The sequence below is a fragment of the Anabrus simplex genome, chromosome 2 (assembly GCF_040414725.1).
Source record: "Anabrus simplex isolate iqAnaSimp1 chromosome 2, ASM4041472v1, whole genome shotgun sequence".
NCBI classification, from domain to species: Eukaryota; Metazoa; Arthropoda; class Insecta; order Orthoptera; family Tettigoniidae; genus Anabrus; species Anabrus simplex.
In genome coordinates, this window is record NC_090266.1 from 1,198,625,234 (window position 1) to 1,198,643,442 (window position 18,209).

Sequence of the window (18,209 nt, forward strand, 5' to 3'; positions counted from 1 at the left end):
ATCAACTTCTCACAGACTCTTCTAGAGAGTACCATCTACACATTTGTTACTCAAACATTTGTACGTACCTGTATACTTTTATCATAAGTGTAACGTTATATTGTGTTCAGTCTTAGTACCATAGCACTCGGTCCACAACCATTATGTATCACCAAGACCTACTGAATTCTATCTGAAACACCATGTGTCTAAAATTTTACTCAAGTTGATCTACAACAGAGCATCTCATTTGTACTTTTATACCCAGACTTTTTAACGTGTTTGGTGTACTTGTATTATATACTGCTCACCTATGTCACTCGTAATATTTCGCTTTCATTCGCAACATTTAGAGCACCATAGCACTTCGCGTAATTCAATCACACATCATAGTGTTAATTATATATTCATAATGTTCTTACTGCTTAGAAACATGTTTTAGGATTTCGTCAAATATTGTGTATTGTTTAAATATGGCTGATGATGACCCCGAGTAGGGTTGAAACTAGTTCCATGTAATGTAAATACACACATTGTAAATATAACTATGTATTGAATAGGTGGAAAACTTTTCTGTTTATAATTTATATGTTCTCTGTATACTGTAATTTAAGTTAGAAAACATAATTAAATTTATGCAAGCACCACAAATATACTCAATGGACCAGGGAATTAACTCATTGGGCCCAAGCCATAGAAATTTTCTGTGATTTGTCTTAATGGATGTCCGCTACTTTCCCACAACTAGCCCTTTCCTATACCATTGTCCCCATAAGATCTATCTGTGTTGGTGGGATGTAAAGCAACTCGTAAAAATAAATATATTAATATAAAAACTTGATGCAAAGAGGTGGCTGCAGAAGAAACCTAAATCTGAAAGCTGGATGACGCACAGGAAAGCGGTTCACAGAATGAAAACCAGATGGCAGCAGTGAGCATTGAATGCTGTTGCTGCTGCCGTATCATTTCGTACTAAGTTTCACAGATGTAATAGGAATGGTTATTCTAATATACCGTGAATCACATCACTGTATCGATTCAATAATGTGAACAGAATCAAATGAATCGATTCCCTAAAATGATCAAGTGTCCCATCACTAATTTGGTTGTGTACATTCTACAAAACTTTTAAAAACTATCCACATTTTCTAATCTTAATTCTTGCAGCAAGTTATAGTAAGCTCCATGTTGTGGTCTTCTGAGTGTCCAGTCCCCTTTTTAAAAAAAACACTCTCTTTTTTTTCTTTCCATTACTTCTACGAATTAACAGAGTTGCAGCAGCACGTATGATCTGCCTGTATGTTGCAATTTTGGTTGAATGGCACTGCAAGTTACTGGTGAAAAAGCAAGTTACTGGTGAAAAACTTGTGCAAGTAACTTGCTTTGTTCTCTTTCATGAAGTGTAAACCCAGCAACAAGTGCCTTGCAACAATTCACAGCAATAACTTGCACAAGATACTTTCTGGTGTAAACCTAGTCTTATATATTATATTTTGAATGCGTGTGTTTGACATATTGAAAAGCTTTTAAACTGCAAATATATGGAACATCATTTCTGAACTGATTCAACCTCTTGTGAGGACATATGGACACACACACACACACACACACACACACACACACTCTCTCTCTACACATAAAACTCACCAAGACTTCTCGGTACCAGCCGTCTTCTTGGAGGTGTCCTTGGGGGGCTTCTGAATTCTGTAAAGATTTATAAGATATTGATCACATTACATTACCTCAATCAATCAATCAATCAATCAATCAATCAATCAATCAATCAATCAATCAATCAATCAATCAATCAATCAATCAATCAATCAATCACCACTGATCTGCAATTAAGGCTGATGCCCAGGTGGCAGATTCCCAATCAGCCAGAATAGAACAGAATACTCCCATCCCCTCATTACAGATCGCCAGGAACTGGGGAGAGAGTAATCATTTATTGTAATCCAAATTATTTTTGATACATGCATGATTTTCTTGTTCCAATTAATTTATCCATTACTACATTAAAATATTACAATTATGTCTGATCACTATTTACATCCAATCTCTAAATTGTTGTTTTTAAAATGTTATTTTTGTCCTTGACATTAACAGTGTTAGCAGTATATAGTCTGGACAACATTTATTTTACCCTTATTAACTTCTATTAGTGCAAGTATTTATCTCATAAGCCTGAACAGAGTTATATTATGGATGAATGAATGATGAAAAAAAAGCTAGGTCTCTCTCTCTGTCACGGATAACTACCAACTGGGTAGAGAGCCCTCATTATTGAATGAATGAATGAATAAATGCTCTCAGCCAAAAGCTATGGAACTCCACAAGCCAAGGAAGGAACATTTCATCTATTGTAAACTAAGCAAATTCACATGCAATTTAACACATAGTTCCTTAACGAAAATAACAATGATGAAAACAATACAACCATAATATTAAAAGTTGACTTTGTGCTTGCTTTCTGATGATGATTATTATTGTTTAAAGGAGCCTAACATCTCATCGACCCCTTATGAAATGAAATGAGACGAAATGTAGTGACAATTTAGAAGTCCAAAATCATCCAGTGACCATAATTCAAAATGTGATGATGAAGAATGAATGGATGAATGTGAATTTAAAACAATCAATGGGTCCAACCCGCAATGCCCCACCTTCCCAGAAACTATCTTAAAACAATAGCATTGCTGACCAAGGGACTGTTTCTAAAGCACAATCCTGAATCGATGATGCTTGTTGTCTAAAGGGGTCCAAAATCCAGGTCAATGACCCCTCATAATAGTACGTACTTACTGCTAGTATAGTACAAGCATGGTATTTGTCATGTAGTGGTACTCGAGGTGTTCTGCACATTATGGTACTACTCACAAGTATTGTACGTCGCACAGGTAACGCAGACCTAGGGTGTTTCTCACATAATGGTGCCACTCATAGGCAACGCAAACCCATGGTATTCCTGACCTAGGTGTACTAATCACGGGCACTGGTATCCCCATGGTGTTCCTCACATAGTGGGTACTAATCTCAGGCAACGCAGACCCATGGCGTCGCTCATATAGTGTACTTGCTTTCTTTTACTCTCTTTTGCCACATATTGTTTTAATATCCTGAAAATTTTGCTTCCAACCTGATGCGATCCATTCTTTAACAATTTTATAATTGTATAAAATTCTTTCAGTCTTTCTATTTATGCTTTACAGATCACTACCCAGGTATTTGATCCTAAGTAAGTCTGTTTCCCTTCATATTCTCAACAACTGTGCCTCCTCCATTAATTATTCACATAACAAAAAGGAATTTTCTTCACTTTTCTCTCTTAGAGCCTTATTCTTATAGATATTAGCCTCAACAATATACCACTTACTTCTCTATTCCTAAGTCATTCTTTCTTTATGAAAATATTTTTGCTCATTTCACAGAATTACCATAATATTCTTTTGGTCATATATTCTGACATAATAATCTCTTTTGCAATGTCTTTCACTACAATAGTTACTTTCTTCCTCAATTTCTTTTCTTCGTTCTGAATCCGTTTATCCCAGGAGTCCCCCATTCCTATTCTATCTAGCATCCTTTTCACATTGGTTACCCAATAATCATCATGTAGATGTTTCATTGAGGTGTCCACCAAATTCAGATTTTAAAATTCCCTCACATTTCCCTGTTTTCCAGACACAGAAACCATTTCTTTCCCTAATACAAGGCTAAAAATAAAATTAGAAATGAAGTTTCCAGCTATGACAGTCATACTGAAATACATATTGAAAACTTAACATCCAAAAAATAAATGTGCAATTTATATGCATATTAAATTTCAAAACTTGAAGTTTAATTTAGTCTAATTAAATTCACTTTAAGATTTTATAAAAAGATTACCATTATTGCTTTAGTGAGGAAATTTCATCATCTATTGCCACCAAAAACTGCAGAGCTTCTGCCATCACCCCTCCTCTTCATTTCTCCTAATTTTTTCAGCAACAAAGTGGCCTTTCTCTTCCTTTTTTGCAAAGAATCTTCAACCTCCAATGCTTCATGTTTCTCCTTTAGATTTTGAACATACAAAGCATGAGCGTTCCTTACAGCATGGAAAAGGTTCTTATTAATAAAGACCTTCTCAACTCCTGCGAGGTTTGAAATGGCATCATATATTCTTCCTTGTGCTAAAAGGGATTCTTGTAGCATGTTCTCTACTATAATTTCTTTATTTACAGAAAACCCACGTTCAATTGAAGCATTTCCATGAAACAATATTAATATAATTTTCAGAAATGAAGAAAAATTTTCTGTTTTCAAATTTAGTCTTGGCAAAACAGTGTCTTTTGAAGACAAAGAGTTCACTACTTCTTTAAAAGTATCATTCTGACAAACAGAAGTGAACTCCCTTTGTATATGATTGCCTTCATTACCCAAGATCCATTTGTTTCCACCAAACGCAATTAAAGCTATCCTTACCCGTTTTCTGCTCAAAGGTTTGGGATTTTCTCATCTCTTTTTGCTCCTTCCACATATTTCTCAACATTAGGTAGAATATCTATAGAACGTTCAATGACTTTCGAATTTTTAAGCCACCTTACACCACAATATTTCAAAGGAAATATGTTTAAACCTGAATAATGTGTATAAGCAGCATGTCTTGCAGGAACATAGCGAAACAAGAAAAGAATAGCATGAAGAAACTCTGCAATATTCCACTGGGTTTCTTTTACTGCCTCTTTATATGACATGTGCACAATATGTAAGCCACAAGATCCAATGTTCACCAAAATAGGAGCATCTGGATCATATAATACATTATTCATATGCTGAAGGAACTTTTTATTAACATTTGGACTATCCATTGAAATATGTAAGACCGAGCTCGATAGCTGCAGTCGCTTAAGTGCGGCCAGTATCCAGTAATCGGGAGATAGTGGGTTCGAGCCCCACTGTCGGTAGCCCTGAAGATGGTTTTCCGTGGTTTCCCATTTTCACACCAGGCAAATGCTGGGGCTGTACCTTAATTAAGGCCACGGCCGCTTCCTTCCACTTCCTAAGCCTTTCCTATCCCATCGTCGCCATAAGACATATTTGTGTCGGTGCGACGTAAAGCAACTAGCAAAAAAAAAAGAAATATGTAAGAGTTTTTTAGACTGAGTCTACGCAGTGCTCACAAAAAAACTATTTAACAAATCTGAGGAGGTCGAGTGACCTAGGAATGTGGAATCAAAATAAGAAGTGTTTACCTAATTTGAATCAGGATTTAAACAATGAACTACAAGATCCATTTGGCCCATCTGAGAAATTTTATTCAGTGACTTGTCAAAACCAACAGTGAAATGTGTACACATACTATACGTCCCAAGAACTTGTTTATGAAAAAACAGAGCCAGACCACGACTGATTGTATATGCAACTTTCTTTCTCTACAGTTGAACTTTTGAAGCTGTTTCAGAGTTTGAAAACATTACTGGGAACAAATGTACACTAGCTTCACTGGTACGTAGAGGATGGTGTTGCATGACAATATGCATGCAACATACTGTATAATCTAAGCTTTGGTTACTTGCTCTCTTGAAATATAATTCTGCAGATATCTAGTCTCTGCTGCTTCATAGGGTGGTGAACCTTCTTTAATGGAAGAAGAAGAAAAAAAAGAATAAGAAGAAGTGGAGTCATATGTGACAGTGTTTGTTGTGGTAGATGTGGCAGGCAGAACACAATGTGTGTTTGTGGCTGGCATATTACCTACAAAATTTACGTTTTCCATAACTTCACTATTCGACTGTTTTTTGTTTTCCTTAACTTTAAAGGTATCACAAGAACTGGCTAAACTCGACACTACAGGGATGCTTCTTTCCTCCCATGTGCCTTTTTAATGCCTGCTTCCCCATGTTGCTAACAGAAAATGATGTTTACATATTATGCAATATGCTGAAAATTTGTCATGAGGCATGGCTTTCAACCATGTTCTGAAAGTATCATCAAGCAGCCACCTTTCATTAAACAAAGTTTTCCTTGGCTTTGATGAAGACATTGCTAGCTGAAAAAAGAAGTAACATAAGGATATTGTAAAAATATTTAGATAGCCCTATACTCCACAATGCTTTACTTCTAAATTGACATTTCGCAAAACATGTGAGCATTGCCGTACCTATGTTCCCAAGCTCTTTACTGCTTTGATAATCTATATATATAAAATAAGAGTTTTGTCTGTACATTGCTCAGAATTTTAAAAGAATGGTATTTCTGTATCGGTCATGTCCACAGTAACAAGGAAATGCATTTTTTACTTTTCCTTAATTTCTGTCTGTCTGTCTATCTGTCTGTCTGTATGTACATGCATCACGAGAAAATGGCTGAAGAGAATTTAATGAAAATCGGTATGTAAAGTCGGGTGATGAACCACTACAATCTAGGCTATAAATTATTTTATTCACGCTGAGTGAAATGGTAGTTTAGGGGAAGGCCTGAAATTTAATTCTCAAATATTTATATTAGTGGTCGTGTCTTAATGAAAATCGGTATGCAAAGTCGGGGTAATAAATAAATAATAAATAAATAAATAATTGTATTCACGCTGAGTGAAATGGCAGTTTAGGGGAATGCCTAAAATTTAATTTTCAAATATTTATATTATTAGTGGTCATATCTTAATGGAAATCGGTAGACAAAGATGGGAAATAAGTTGCTACAATATAGGCTATACATAATTGTATTCACACTGAGAAAAATGGTAGTTTAGGGGAAGGCCTAAAATGCAATTCTCAAATAAGTTATTTATGTTATTAGTGGTCGTATTGATAAATACTAAATAACTAATATAACTTTACTTATGTCGTAAGTTAGTAGTAGTTATGTAAGAAGTTATTAAATTTCCGATCACTTATGTCTTATGCATTGTTACCGTACCGCATATAATCACAGAGATATTCATGAATTTGGATTTTTGTTACTAAGTTCATATCAGCGCCAAGTCACGAGAAAATGGGTAAACAGAATTTAGCGAAAATAGGTATGTAAAGTCTGAGAATAAGGAACTACAGTCTATGATATAAATAATTTTGTAAGGCGCCCTAATATCACAGAGTCGAAAGAAAACTAACGTAATGTAGAAAGCTCAAAAACTTTATTAACAATAACATTACATTGACCATTGTTTGTTGTGATGTGCTTTTTGTCTTCTGTTTCCACTCATCCCCGATAGATAGGATTACTGCAGCGTACCAAGGTTTTTTAAAATTTGCCTTACGTCGCACCGACATAGGTAGGTCTTATGGCGACAATGAGATAGGAAAGGAATAGGGGTGTGAAGGAAGTGGCCTAGGCTTTAATTAAGGTACAGTCTAGTGTGACTGGTGTGAAAATGGGAAAACCACGGAATACCATCTTCAGGGATGCCGGCAGTGGGGTTCGAATCCACTATCTCCTGGATGCAAGCTCACAGCTGCGCGCCTCTAACCACACGGCCAACACGCCTGGTCGTACCGAGTGTAACAGCCTGACTGTATATTGGCGGGAAGCAGCTGGGGAGTTAGATAACTTTCTTCTTTAACATGCCATTCCTCTGGTTCATACATTTTCTGATATTACTGGTACGTAACACACTGGTTCATCATAGCATTCGAGCTATTCAATTCCTATTCTGAGGCACTGATTGGAATGAGCAGTGTGCATACTTAACGGAATAATGACAGAGGAGTGTTCACGGCAGTCTGCGACCTGGTTATTCCAGCTCTGGAACTTTGGACTGTTAGATCGGCACTGTAGTACTGTTCGTTGAAAGTGAGAAAGTGTGCAGTTTTTCATTTGATCAAGTATTTTATATAATAACATTGCTTTCAATTGCTACATTCCTACTGATGTTTTTATAATGACCTATGTTGAATTCGGTTAGGAAAACCACAAAATCAGTCTTTCTGAGAATCCCGTAGCGAAGCACGGGTACATCAGCTAGTAACTGCAAGAAAAGTGTCGCACACAGCCGTCGTAAAACATAATTCTGGACTCAGAAAATCACACATGAATCACAAGTATGAAATGGCGTATGGCTTTAGTGCCGAGTGTCCGAAGACATGTTCCGGACGCCAGGTGCAGGTCTTTTGATTTGACGCCCGTAGGTGACCTACGCGTCGTGATGAGGATGAAATGATGATGAAGACGACACATACACCCAGCCCCCATGCCAACGAAATTAACCAATGATGGTTAAAATTTCCTACCCTGCTGGGAATCGAACCAGGGACACCTGTGACCAAAGGCCAGCACGCTAACCATTTAGCCATGGAGCCGGAATCACAAGTGAAAACAAATTCACAAAAACTTGAAAGATATTGGATGCACTTCCTAACAACATCCGACACTAAAACATTATTATTAAGAATAAAAGAAATAAAATTATATAGTGTATAGACGAACTATACTCTAATTAACATACAGATGTAAATTATATTACATCTACTTTGAACAACTAAACCTTTAAAACCTATAGCCTATTTCACTAACTTATGCTATGCTAAACTGTAAACTATGTCATACTGCACTATAGTAGGGAGATAAAGAATGTAAAAACAACAATATGAAAAGCACTAATTAACTTAGTGAAGAAAATGCAAAAGATCGCAAACCATACGGAATACCACGCACGCAGAGCAAAGTAACTTAACTTTACGATGACACAATGGGCCATACCATCATGATCTTACCTGAGCGAGGGGACTCCCCCACGGAAGTTTCACTATGCTATGTAATATCACCCCCTAGTAATTCATAGCTACCTGCTCCATTTCAAATATCATGTGTACTCTCGTCATATTACATTATGCATTAACCCAAATGATGAGAAAAATTCTCAACAATCATTAATATCAAACAAACTTTTAAATCATCATAAAAACCACCAAATTTCCCACCTAAAACTGACTCAGTTTTTTCCCTACCTTAACCTTAAAAAACCACCAGATTCAGTGGAAAACCACTGATGTTGGCAACCCTGAGCTTAACCACGCAGTGCTGCAGATAATACAGTTGGCAGCCAGGCTGGATCAAGGCCGAACACATACAAACATACTTCACAAACTTGAAATCTCTAAACCAACAAACAACTTCATCTTACAATGTGCTGTCACTTTATTTCAAATCTTGTTCTGTATCCACAAAATTACACATTTGTGATATTACAAGCTACTAGTCATGCCTCAAAATTTCTGAATCCTTCACATGAAAGATAGGTTAGAAACTCTTCACGGCACAGACCGAATGGTGTCACAATGCACCACACATTTACACAAAGCTTGCCTATGTCAGCGCATTTAATAATAATAATAATAATAATAATAATAATAATAATAATAATAATAATAATAATAATAATAATAATAATAATAATAATAATAATAATACCAGGAGGTACACCTCAATGCCACGCATTCAAAACTAGCGCCTAAATGAACTCCTCTATTGGTGAAACAGTGAAACTGAAACTACACCAACTTGGAACATTGACCCATGCTTAAATGGCATGTTCACGAATGTGACGTTTCTCATATGCAAATGGCTTCTTACGGCCTCTATTCCATGACTTATGTATTTCTGGTAATGTACTAGACATTAGTAGACGAATAAGTTCGAGTGATGTCTTTAAAAGTACGAAAGATCACAATATGAAGATAAAGTTAGAATACAAGAGGAAAATTGGGTGAAATATTTGTTTATAGAAAGGAGAGTTAGGTATTGGAATAACTTACCAAGGGACATGTTCAATAAATTTCCAATTACTTCACAATCATTTAAGGAAAGGCTAGAAATACAACACATAGGGAATGTGCCACCTGGGTGACTGCCCTAAATGCAGATCAGTAGTGATTGACTGACAAAACCTTCATTTTCTCAGTTCCAAGAAAATGAGGGCAAGACCATTTTTGCACACATGGCTTCAATTGGTCTATATTAGAGTGGGTTATCTGTGCCACCTCTAGCTGTACATGTTGGTCCAAATGCATCTATGGTTCAATGTATATGTCAACAATGGTCAAATGAAGGGACACATTCTTGGAGACATGTGATAGGGCCAATCCAACGGACAACAGTGGAGGAGGATCGCCACATCATCTGGATGTTCAGGACAGGCCCTTAAGCAGTAGCGGGGGAAATTCAAGCTAATGGCGCACGGGTCCCTGCAGCACATGTTGCAATGACCCCACATCATCAATGTATGAGACTGTCCTGTATCAGGAATGGTCACGCTAGGGCGATGACTGGCATAACTGTTTTTTCTTCCTTTTCTAATAAATCACTTTTTTTTTTTTTGCCACAGTGATCATCGCAATTATGTACAATGATATACCAGGGACGTGGGGACATGCTTATCTTATTGCTGAAAGGCTCGCGGTACCAGCCCCAGGCATAATGATCAGGAGAGTTACTAGGTTTCAAGTGAAACCACCATTAGTGATGGGATAGTATGTGGACAGGATTATCAGCAGAATAATGCCAGCTTTTGCACTGCAAATTATTATGCATTTACAGTGGACCACCAGGGCCCTGGACCTAAGCCCTATTGGACTTGTAAGGGACACGTTGGGCAGACACATCAAGAACTTCCTTCAGCTACCCCGAACTGTACACGGACTGACCCTTGTGTGCAGCAAGCAGAACCCACAATTCCAAAGGATGCGATCCAAGACCTGATTGACTCCACAGCATGCAGGATTTAGCAATGTATTATAGGTCAGTGTGGGCATACCCTATACTGACCCGAGCCCACGCGCATACAGAGGCCTCACAGCCCTCTACATGCACACTTGAGGCGTTGTACGCACACCTCTTTCACAGCTTTGCTTCATTTTAAGGACATATTCCTTGTTCAATTTTAGATTAAATTAACCTAACAGATGTAAGTACAAATTCTAATACTGTCACATGAGTTATTTCGGACACTTGTGAAACTTTTCTTGTTACTGTTCACTAATTATGAGCATCCTTGTTATTATTTTATTTTCTTCAGCTAGGTAGGGTAAGGGGTAAGGGTTATTCTGCCCGAAGGCAGGTCCGAACCTCCGGAGAGGTGTTCCTGAGCCAGAGTTTACGTACGGTAGGGTGGCCAGTTCCTTTCTGCTCCTCCATTCCCTTAACCCCCCCCCCCCCCAAACAGCGCGCGGCAACCCATCCAACTCCTGACCATGCCCAATATTGCTTAACTTCGGAGATCTCACGGGATCCGGTGTTTCAACACGGCTACGGCCGTTGGCTTTCAGCTAGGAACATAATGTAATAAATATAAGGAACTCTGGAAGATGAACGTAACAGCGCACCACAGTCTTAAGAAAATGATATTATGTCCGATGTTACTCCAATGGTTAAGGTTAATTTGGACAAACAGGTACAAAAACGAATGTATTAAATAGCGAAGGCATCCCTTACTTACATTAAAAAATATTTCATCAAAATACAACCACAAACTACACTTGAAGAGTATGATACCAAAACTCACTCAGCCCATTTTTGTGAATTTTCAGAAAATGCAGCAAACAAATGGTGAAGCTCCACTGTCTGATATTTGTACTTCAGATACTAGAAGTTACTTCTCACATAAATAATTGTAAAGCAATAATTTAAATTTCTGATGTTGTATTCATAAGTATTACAGTATGATCTGAAGAAATGAGTAATTATAAAAACAACAAAGTCCACGGAATGAGCAAGTTTTCACTTACTTTCCATTACCTCACATTCCACATTATTTCATTAACTTTTATGACACCACATTAATATTTCTAAATTATATTTGACACGATTGTAATATACCTACTTATTTTATTTATTTTAATAATGTTATCTGCTTTACTTCCCACTAACTACTTTTATGGTTTTCGGAGACGCTGAGGTGCCGGAATTTTGTCCCGCAGGAGTTCTTTCATGTGCCAGCAAATCTACCGACATGAGGCTGACGTATTTGAGCACCTTCAAATACCACTGGACTGGGCCAGGATCGAACCTGCCAATTTGGGGTCAGAAGGTCAGCGCCTCAACCGTCTGAGCCACTCGGCCCGGCAAATTTATTTATTCTACATGACATTTAGACTGAAATCACATAATTACAATACACTTTATTATAAAAATGGATATTATTATTATTTATTTATTTTTAATGTCTTCAAAAACTGGGAGATTGGACTATCCCATTTTGTTCCTGTTATATCTGGTGCTGGGTGGACCACCTTGCCAGATATCCCACAGATACTTAGCCTTGTACCAAGATGTCCATGGGCAATAGTTTCCCATCCCAACTCATCCGCACCATGACAGAAATATTTGTCTTGTAAAATCCATTACTCTCTCTGCATACTTCCTGCCTCTCTTAACAATATGTTTCTTCGTGGAGACATCACTCAAGTTGGTTTCATCATAGTTCATGATGCTTCCAGGTAGAATATTTTGAAGAGTACATTGCAAATGGATGAAAAGTTCCTGCATGGATTCTGAGCTGATCTCAGCATGAGCTCTCTTGATATTCTCCAACAGATAAATGGAGAGAAAGTCAGCAAGTTTCTTCAAGAAGGCCCTTGTCCATTCAGCACCTAGAAGGTTCTGAGTAAATCATTCCCCTTTCTTCCTGCTCTGTCAACGAATCGTTTTACAATATACTGTATATCAGAAGGTACCCCCACTTTGCTGCTCTGAGGATATCATATACAAGCATTTTCACTTCTTCACTGTCCAGGACTGGTGGTGCTCCAATTGCTTTGAGGTTTGTTCAGTTTGTCTTACTCTGTAATGTCGAACTTGGTACCCGAAAATTCTTCTTGGCATTGCAGTATGACATTATCCTGGCTGTAATAGCTTTTACTGTCACATCAAGTTTGTTAATGGCTTTATGTCCCACCAACTACTTTTATGCTTTTTCAGAGATGCCGAGGTGCCAGAATTTAGTCCAGCAGGAGTTCTTTTATATGCCAGTAAATTTACCGACACAAGGTTAACGTATCTGAGTACCTTCAAATGCCACCGGACTGAACCAGGATCGAGCCTGCCAAGTTGGGGTCAGAAAGCCAGCACCTTAACTCTCTGAGCCATTCAGCCCAGCCACATCAATTTTACTTTGTTTTTAATTGCAATGCAATTGTCCTCCTAAGCTTCTCCTGTACACACATGGCACTGTACAAAATTATTCCAACCTAGTACAGATTCACAGAAAACTATGTAGACTGGAAGGTGTAGGGATAAACTTCAAAGAACCTTCAGAGATACTTTTGAACAAAACAGAACACACCGTAGACAATAATTACCAACAGCTAGACTCTTCTTGTACATATGCACAGTAAGAAGTTTCTGTAGCAATTGCAAAGGCTACAATGAAGCTGGCAAGAAAAGGCCACTGGTAACTTCAATACTTCTTAAGAAATACAAGATAATCACACCAAAATTTGCATGGGAATTTGTCTTCAATTCAAACAATGTGATTGTGGAGATTCTATCTTAGGAAATGCAGAGTGACCAGTATTAAAACAGAAAAGTACAGTTTTGTCCAAAATTACCTCCTGTATCCAAACTGAACCCAAATGACAGTACTTTACTATTTGGTGTTTTTTCTCTCCAAATTAATTTCATGATGATTTTCCTTCAACAATTCAGATTTAAAAAAGAAAGCATCAGGTATATACTCACGTGAAACGATGATCACAAATTCATTTGTCTAGAGTGCTGGTAGCTAGGCCAGTGTAGATACTGGACAGAGTCTAAATAGAAATTACTAGGTATTGGACGAGGTGTAGTCATTGTGACCTTCTATGGGGTGTTTGTGATATTAATGATGAAGGTAGTGCAGGGTAATATGCATTTGGCAGGTCTTATAACACCAGCCATTGTTTACATGCAAAGGGTTTACCACTGAATATGTGCAGGAGACTGATGCTGATCTGTCTGGAAAAAGTGCACTGTTACATGGTTTACCAGAGAAGTCAAGCAATAAACAAGGCTCTAGTCACTTTATTCACGTGGGAAGTGATATATGAGGTATCATTCTACTAACATTTGTGGTTATCACTGGGAGTGAGCTCCTATATTGTTCCATTTACTAATAACACAACCCAGCACGATTTTTGCGGCAAAGCATCTAATAAGCGATTTTAACTAAATAAGATCTCCTGATATCAGAAATGTCATTGCTTCTTTTGTAACAAATCTAGTTTTCGTGTTAATTGCCATTCACTGTCTGAAAATGTGTCACTGCGGCTTAGTGCTCCTTTGTGAATAAAAGAGAATCGGCTGTTTTTAGTGTGGCCGCAGTTTGCTTTGTTACTGTTGCATGTGTTTGTCAACCCAAACCAACTCCATCGACTTTTGTCCCCTCCGATGGTAGCGGCAATGTGGTGAAGTCCTGTGACAGTCAGTTGCGCCATGAGTGTGGTGGATGTCTGGCTTTTTATATATTGTGTTGTGAAAATGGCAAGTGCGTCAAGGATTAAAAGACAATTGTGAATAAGCCAGGCACATTCTGTTACGTGTGTGGACGTATGAAGGGACAGAGTAGGCCAATAACTGCTTTGGTGAAACATACATATTATGCATATTTTAAGGTAAAATTAGGAGAGTTGGACAAGTCGTGGGCTTGTCACGTAATTTGTAAAATGTGCCTTGAAAACCGAAGACAGACAAGAATAGAGAAAAGTAAGACCCTTTGATTTGGGATAGGAATGGTTTGGCACGAGCCCCAGGACCACAACAGTGACTGTTACTTTTGCCCGTGTAAAATAGCAGGATTCAATAAGAGAAACAAGGACAGTAGGGTGTACCCGGATTTAAAATTGGCAATGAGACCTGTTCCTCATGGACCGAAAATTCCAATACCTCAATCTCCTACCAGTTTACCTGACTCCGACTCTGAGGGTTCCTCAAATTCTGATGATGATGATGATGATGATGCTTGTTGTTTAAAGGGGCCTAACATCTAGGTCATCAGCCCTTAATGGTACGAAATGAGATGAAATATAATGACAATTTAAAAGTCCCAAATCCTCCAGTGACCAAAATTCAAAATGTAAGGATGAAGAATGGATGGATATGCATTTAAAACAATCAGTGGATCCGACCCGCAATGCCTCACATTCACAGAAACTGACGTAAAACAATAGTATGACTGGCAAAGGGATGGCTACTAAAGCACATTACTGAATCGATGATGCTTGTAGTCTAAAGGGGTCCAAAATCCAAGTCATCAGCCCCTCATAATGGTACTTATTGCTAGGAAAGTAGAACCATGGTATTTGTCATGTTGCGGTACTAATCAAAAGTAGCGTAGACTCGTGGCACACATTACCAGTATAGAATTGATGGTTTTAAGACGCCAGCTTCAATGGACAAGGCATGTAGTTCACATGCCCAATAATCGCATTCCCAAACAAGTGTTTTACTCTGAGCTATCAGTAGGGAAACACTGTGTAAGCAGTCAGGGGAAGCGATTTAAAGATGTAATCAAGGCTAATTTGATGAGATGTAACAATGATGTTGATAAGTGGGAGAACTTAGCCCTTGACCGTTCATCCTGGAGATCGCTAGTCCATTACAGCACACTATCTTTTGAAGAAAACCGCCGACATAGAGTGAATGACAAGAGGCAATGTAGGAAAGAAAAAGAAGTGCTGAGGAGATCTAGAAATCACATGACTGCTCCACCTGAGACTACCTATCATCACTGTGGCAAATTGTGTAACTGTATAGTCATCTCCAAACACATAGATGAAGAGGCATCCTGTCTGGAAGACAAACCTACCCGATTACGAGTGTTTGCTATCAGACTCGCGGTATTCCACACATTATGGTACTACTCACAGGTAATGTAATGCGCACATGTAATACAGACCTATGGTGTTTCTCACACTGCGGCATTATTGACATGCAACGCAAACCTATGGTGTTCATAACATAAGTGTAGTAACCACAGGGACTCTTACTATCCCGTGGTGTTCCTCATGTAGTGGGTACTAATCATAGGTAAGGCAGAACCATGGTGTCGCTCATATAGTGACACTAATCACACGTACTGTAAAAGCCGACAGCACACTCCGTTGCTACTAATCACAAACCTATTTCGTATCTAACATAGTGGTACTATGCGTAAGTAAAAGCGACCCATGGTGTTCACCGCATGGTGGTAGGCTACTAATTACAAGTAGTCTCATGGTTCTAATTCAATCATCCCTTGGTCGCCCCTAATGGTTGCCTCTTACGACAGGCAGGGAATACCGTGGATGTATTCTTCGTCTGCGTCCCCCACCCACAGAGGGTTGTGTGTTTGGTCCACGAGAGCTATTGTATTTCGCTCAACTCCGCCGGCAAGCTGGTTAGGACCCCCTATCCACCACGTGGGACACGCCACGTGGGAGTATCACCTCTCTCCCTGCTATGTCAGCGTAGTAGGTTTGTGGTCGTCAAATTCTGATGACGAGCAAGTTGACATAGATTTCTCACCAGCCTAAGATACAGTAAGTCTACAATTGTTTAAACAGTCGGAATTGAGTGATCTGATACGAGACCTTGGTCTCACGAAGGAAGAAAGTGAACTGCTAGGTCACAACTGGAAAAAAAAAATCTTGTAACTTGAACTACCTTTTCTTGATATAGACATAGAGATAGGGAGTTCAGGAAGTATTTAAAAAAGAAAGATGATCTGAGCTATGGCTGTGACATTCCAGGGTTGATAGAACAGCTAGGGAGGGATTACAATCCGGAAGAATGAAGATCGTTTATGGATTTCTCTAAGAGGAGCTTAAAGGATGTACCACTTCACAAACAGAAACATTCAAGCTTCAGTTCCTGTGGCACATTCTGTTTCATTAAAACAAAATTATATCACAATGCAAACTGTATTAGACAAAATCGTATAGGATGAGCACAGGCAGGATGTTTGTACTGACTTGAAGGTGTGCGGTATTCTATTAGGACAACAAGCAGGCTTCACTAAATTCCCTTCTTATTTATTTGAATGGGACAGCAGAGCTTGGGACAAACACTGATCTACACCTTCCTGGCCCAAGAGAGAAGTTTTGATATCTGGTGTAAAAAAAAAAAAAAGATACAAATGCTGTCTTACTTGATCCACAAAAATTACCTTCCCACCGCTACACATCAAACTGGGAATCATGAAGCAGCTTATTAAGGCCTATGACAAAAGTAGCCCCTGTTTCAAGTATATTGCAAACAATTTTCCACACTTATCAGATACAAAGGTCAAGGAGAAAGCATTTTTAATGGGCCATAAATCAGAAAGCTTCTGGAAGACAAAAGCTTTGAACAGACAATGAATGCCATGGAACTTGCTGCATGGATTTCAATGACAGATGTCATGACGAAGTTCCTAGGAAATGTAAAGGATGAACGGTATGAAACAATAGTGAAAATGATGTTGGATCACATTTAAGTGTTGGGGTGTAGAATGAGTCTGAAGCTGCACTTCCTACATTCTCATCTCAATCACTTTCCAGAAAATCTTGGAGCTGTTAATGAAGAGATGGGAGAGAGATTCCACCAGGACATCAAGGAGGCAGAAAGAAGATACCATTGGAGGTGGGATATACCAATGACGTCCGACTACTGTTGGTGTTTGAAAGGAGAAGACAAACATGATGCAGTCAGACGCTGGGCAGCCAAGCGTTCATTCCAAGGTGACATCTAGGACTGTTAATTATTTAGTTCACATTTATGAATTCATAAAGATACTGAATGTCATCACTTGTCATCATATAGGCTTTTATTACAGTGGGTTCGCCACTCCCAAAGGCATTTTAGAGCTACTGCCAGCTGAAACTTGTAGGCCGCTCCTAACATGGAGAACAGATGCCTTTTGTAGCCAATGAAGTACAAAAATGTTTTATACTAATCCTATTATAAACCTGTACTGACCTATGCTTCAGCAGCCTGAACGTTGACTAAGCGGAACCAAAGTAAGATACAAGCAGCTGAAATGAGGTTCTTGAGGAGCATACAGGGAAAGACAAGACGAGATAGAATACAAAATGAGGAAATAAGGAGAAGCGTGGGAGTATGTAAACTTCTTTTTTTTTTTTTTTTTTTTTGCTAGGGGCTTTACGTCGCACCGACACAGATAGGTCTTATGGCGACGATGGGATAGGAAAGGCCTAGGAGTTGGAAGGAAGCGGCCGTGGCCTTAATTAAGGTACAGCCCCAGCATTTGCCTGGTGTGAAAATGGGAAACCACGGAAAACCATTTTCAGGGCTGCCGATAG

The 18,209-nt window shown here is 38.5% G+C and overlaps 1 protein-coding gene across 6 annotated transcripts in view; it reads right to left on the minus strand.

Annotated features, from left to right (window-relative positions):
• The window catches only part of Cp110 (Centriolar coiled coil protein 110kDa), a 446,477-nt gene that overhangs the window by 65,551 nt on the left and 362,717 nt on the right, over window positions 1–18,209 (minus strand). For all 6 annotated transcript variants that reach the window (XM_067142187.2, XM_067142186.2, XM_068226427.1 and 3 more), the window contains one exon: window positions 1,627–1,683. In XM_067142187.2, coding sequence (XP_066998288.2) covers window positions 1,627–1,683 — 57 coding nt within the window. The remainder of the gene's footprint in view (window positions 1–1,626; window positions 1,684–18,209) is intronic.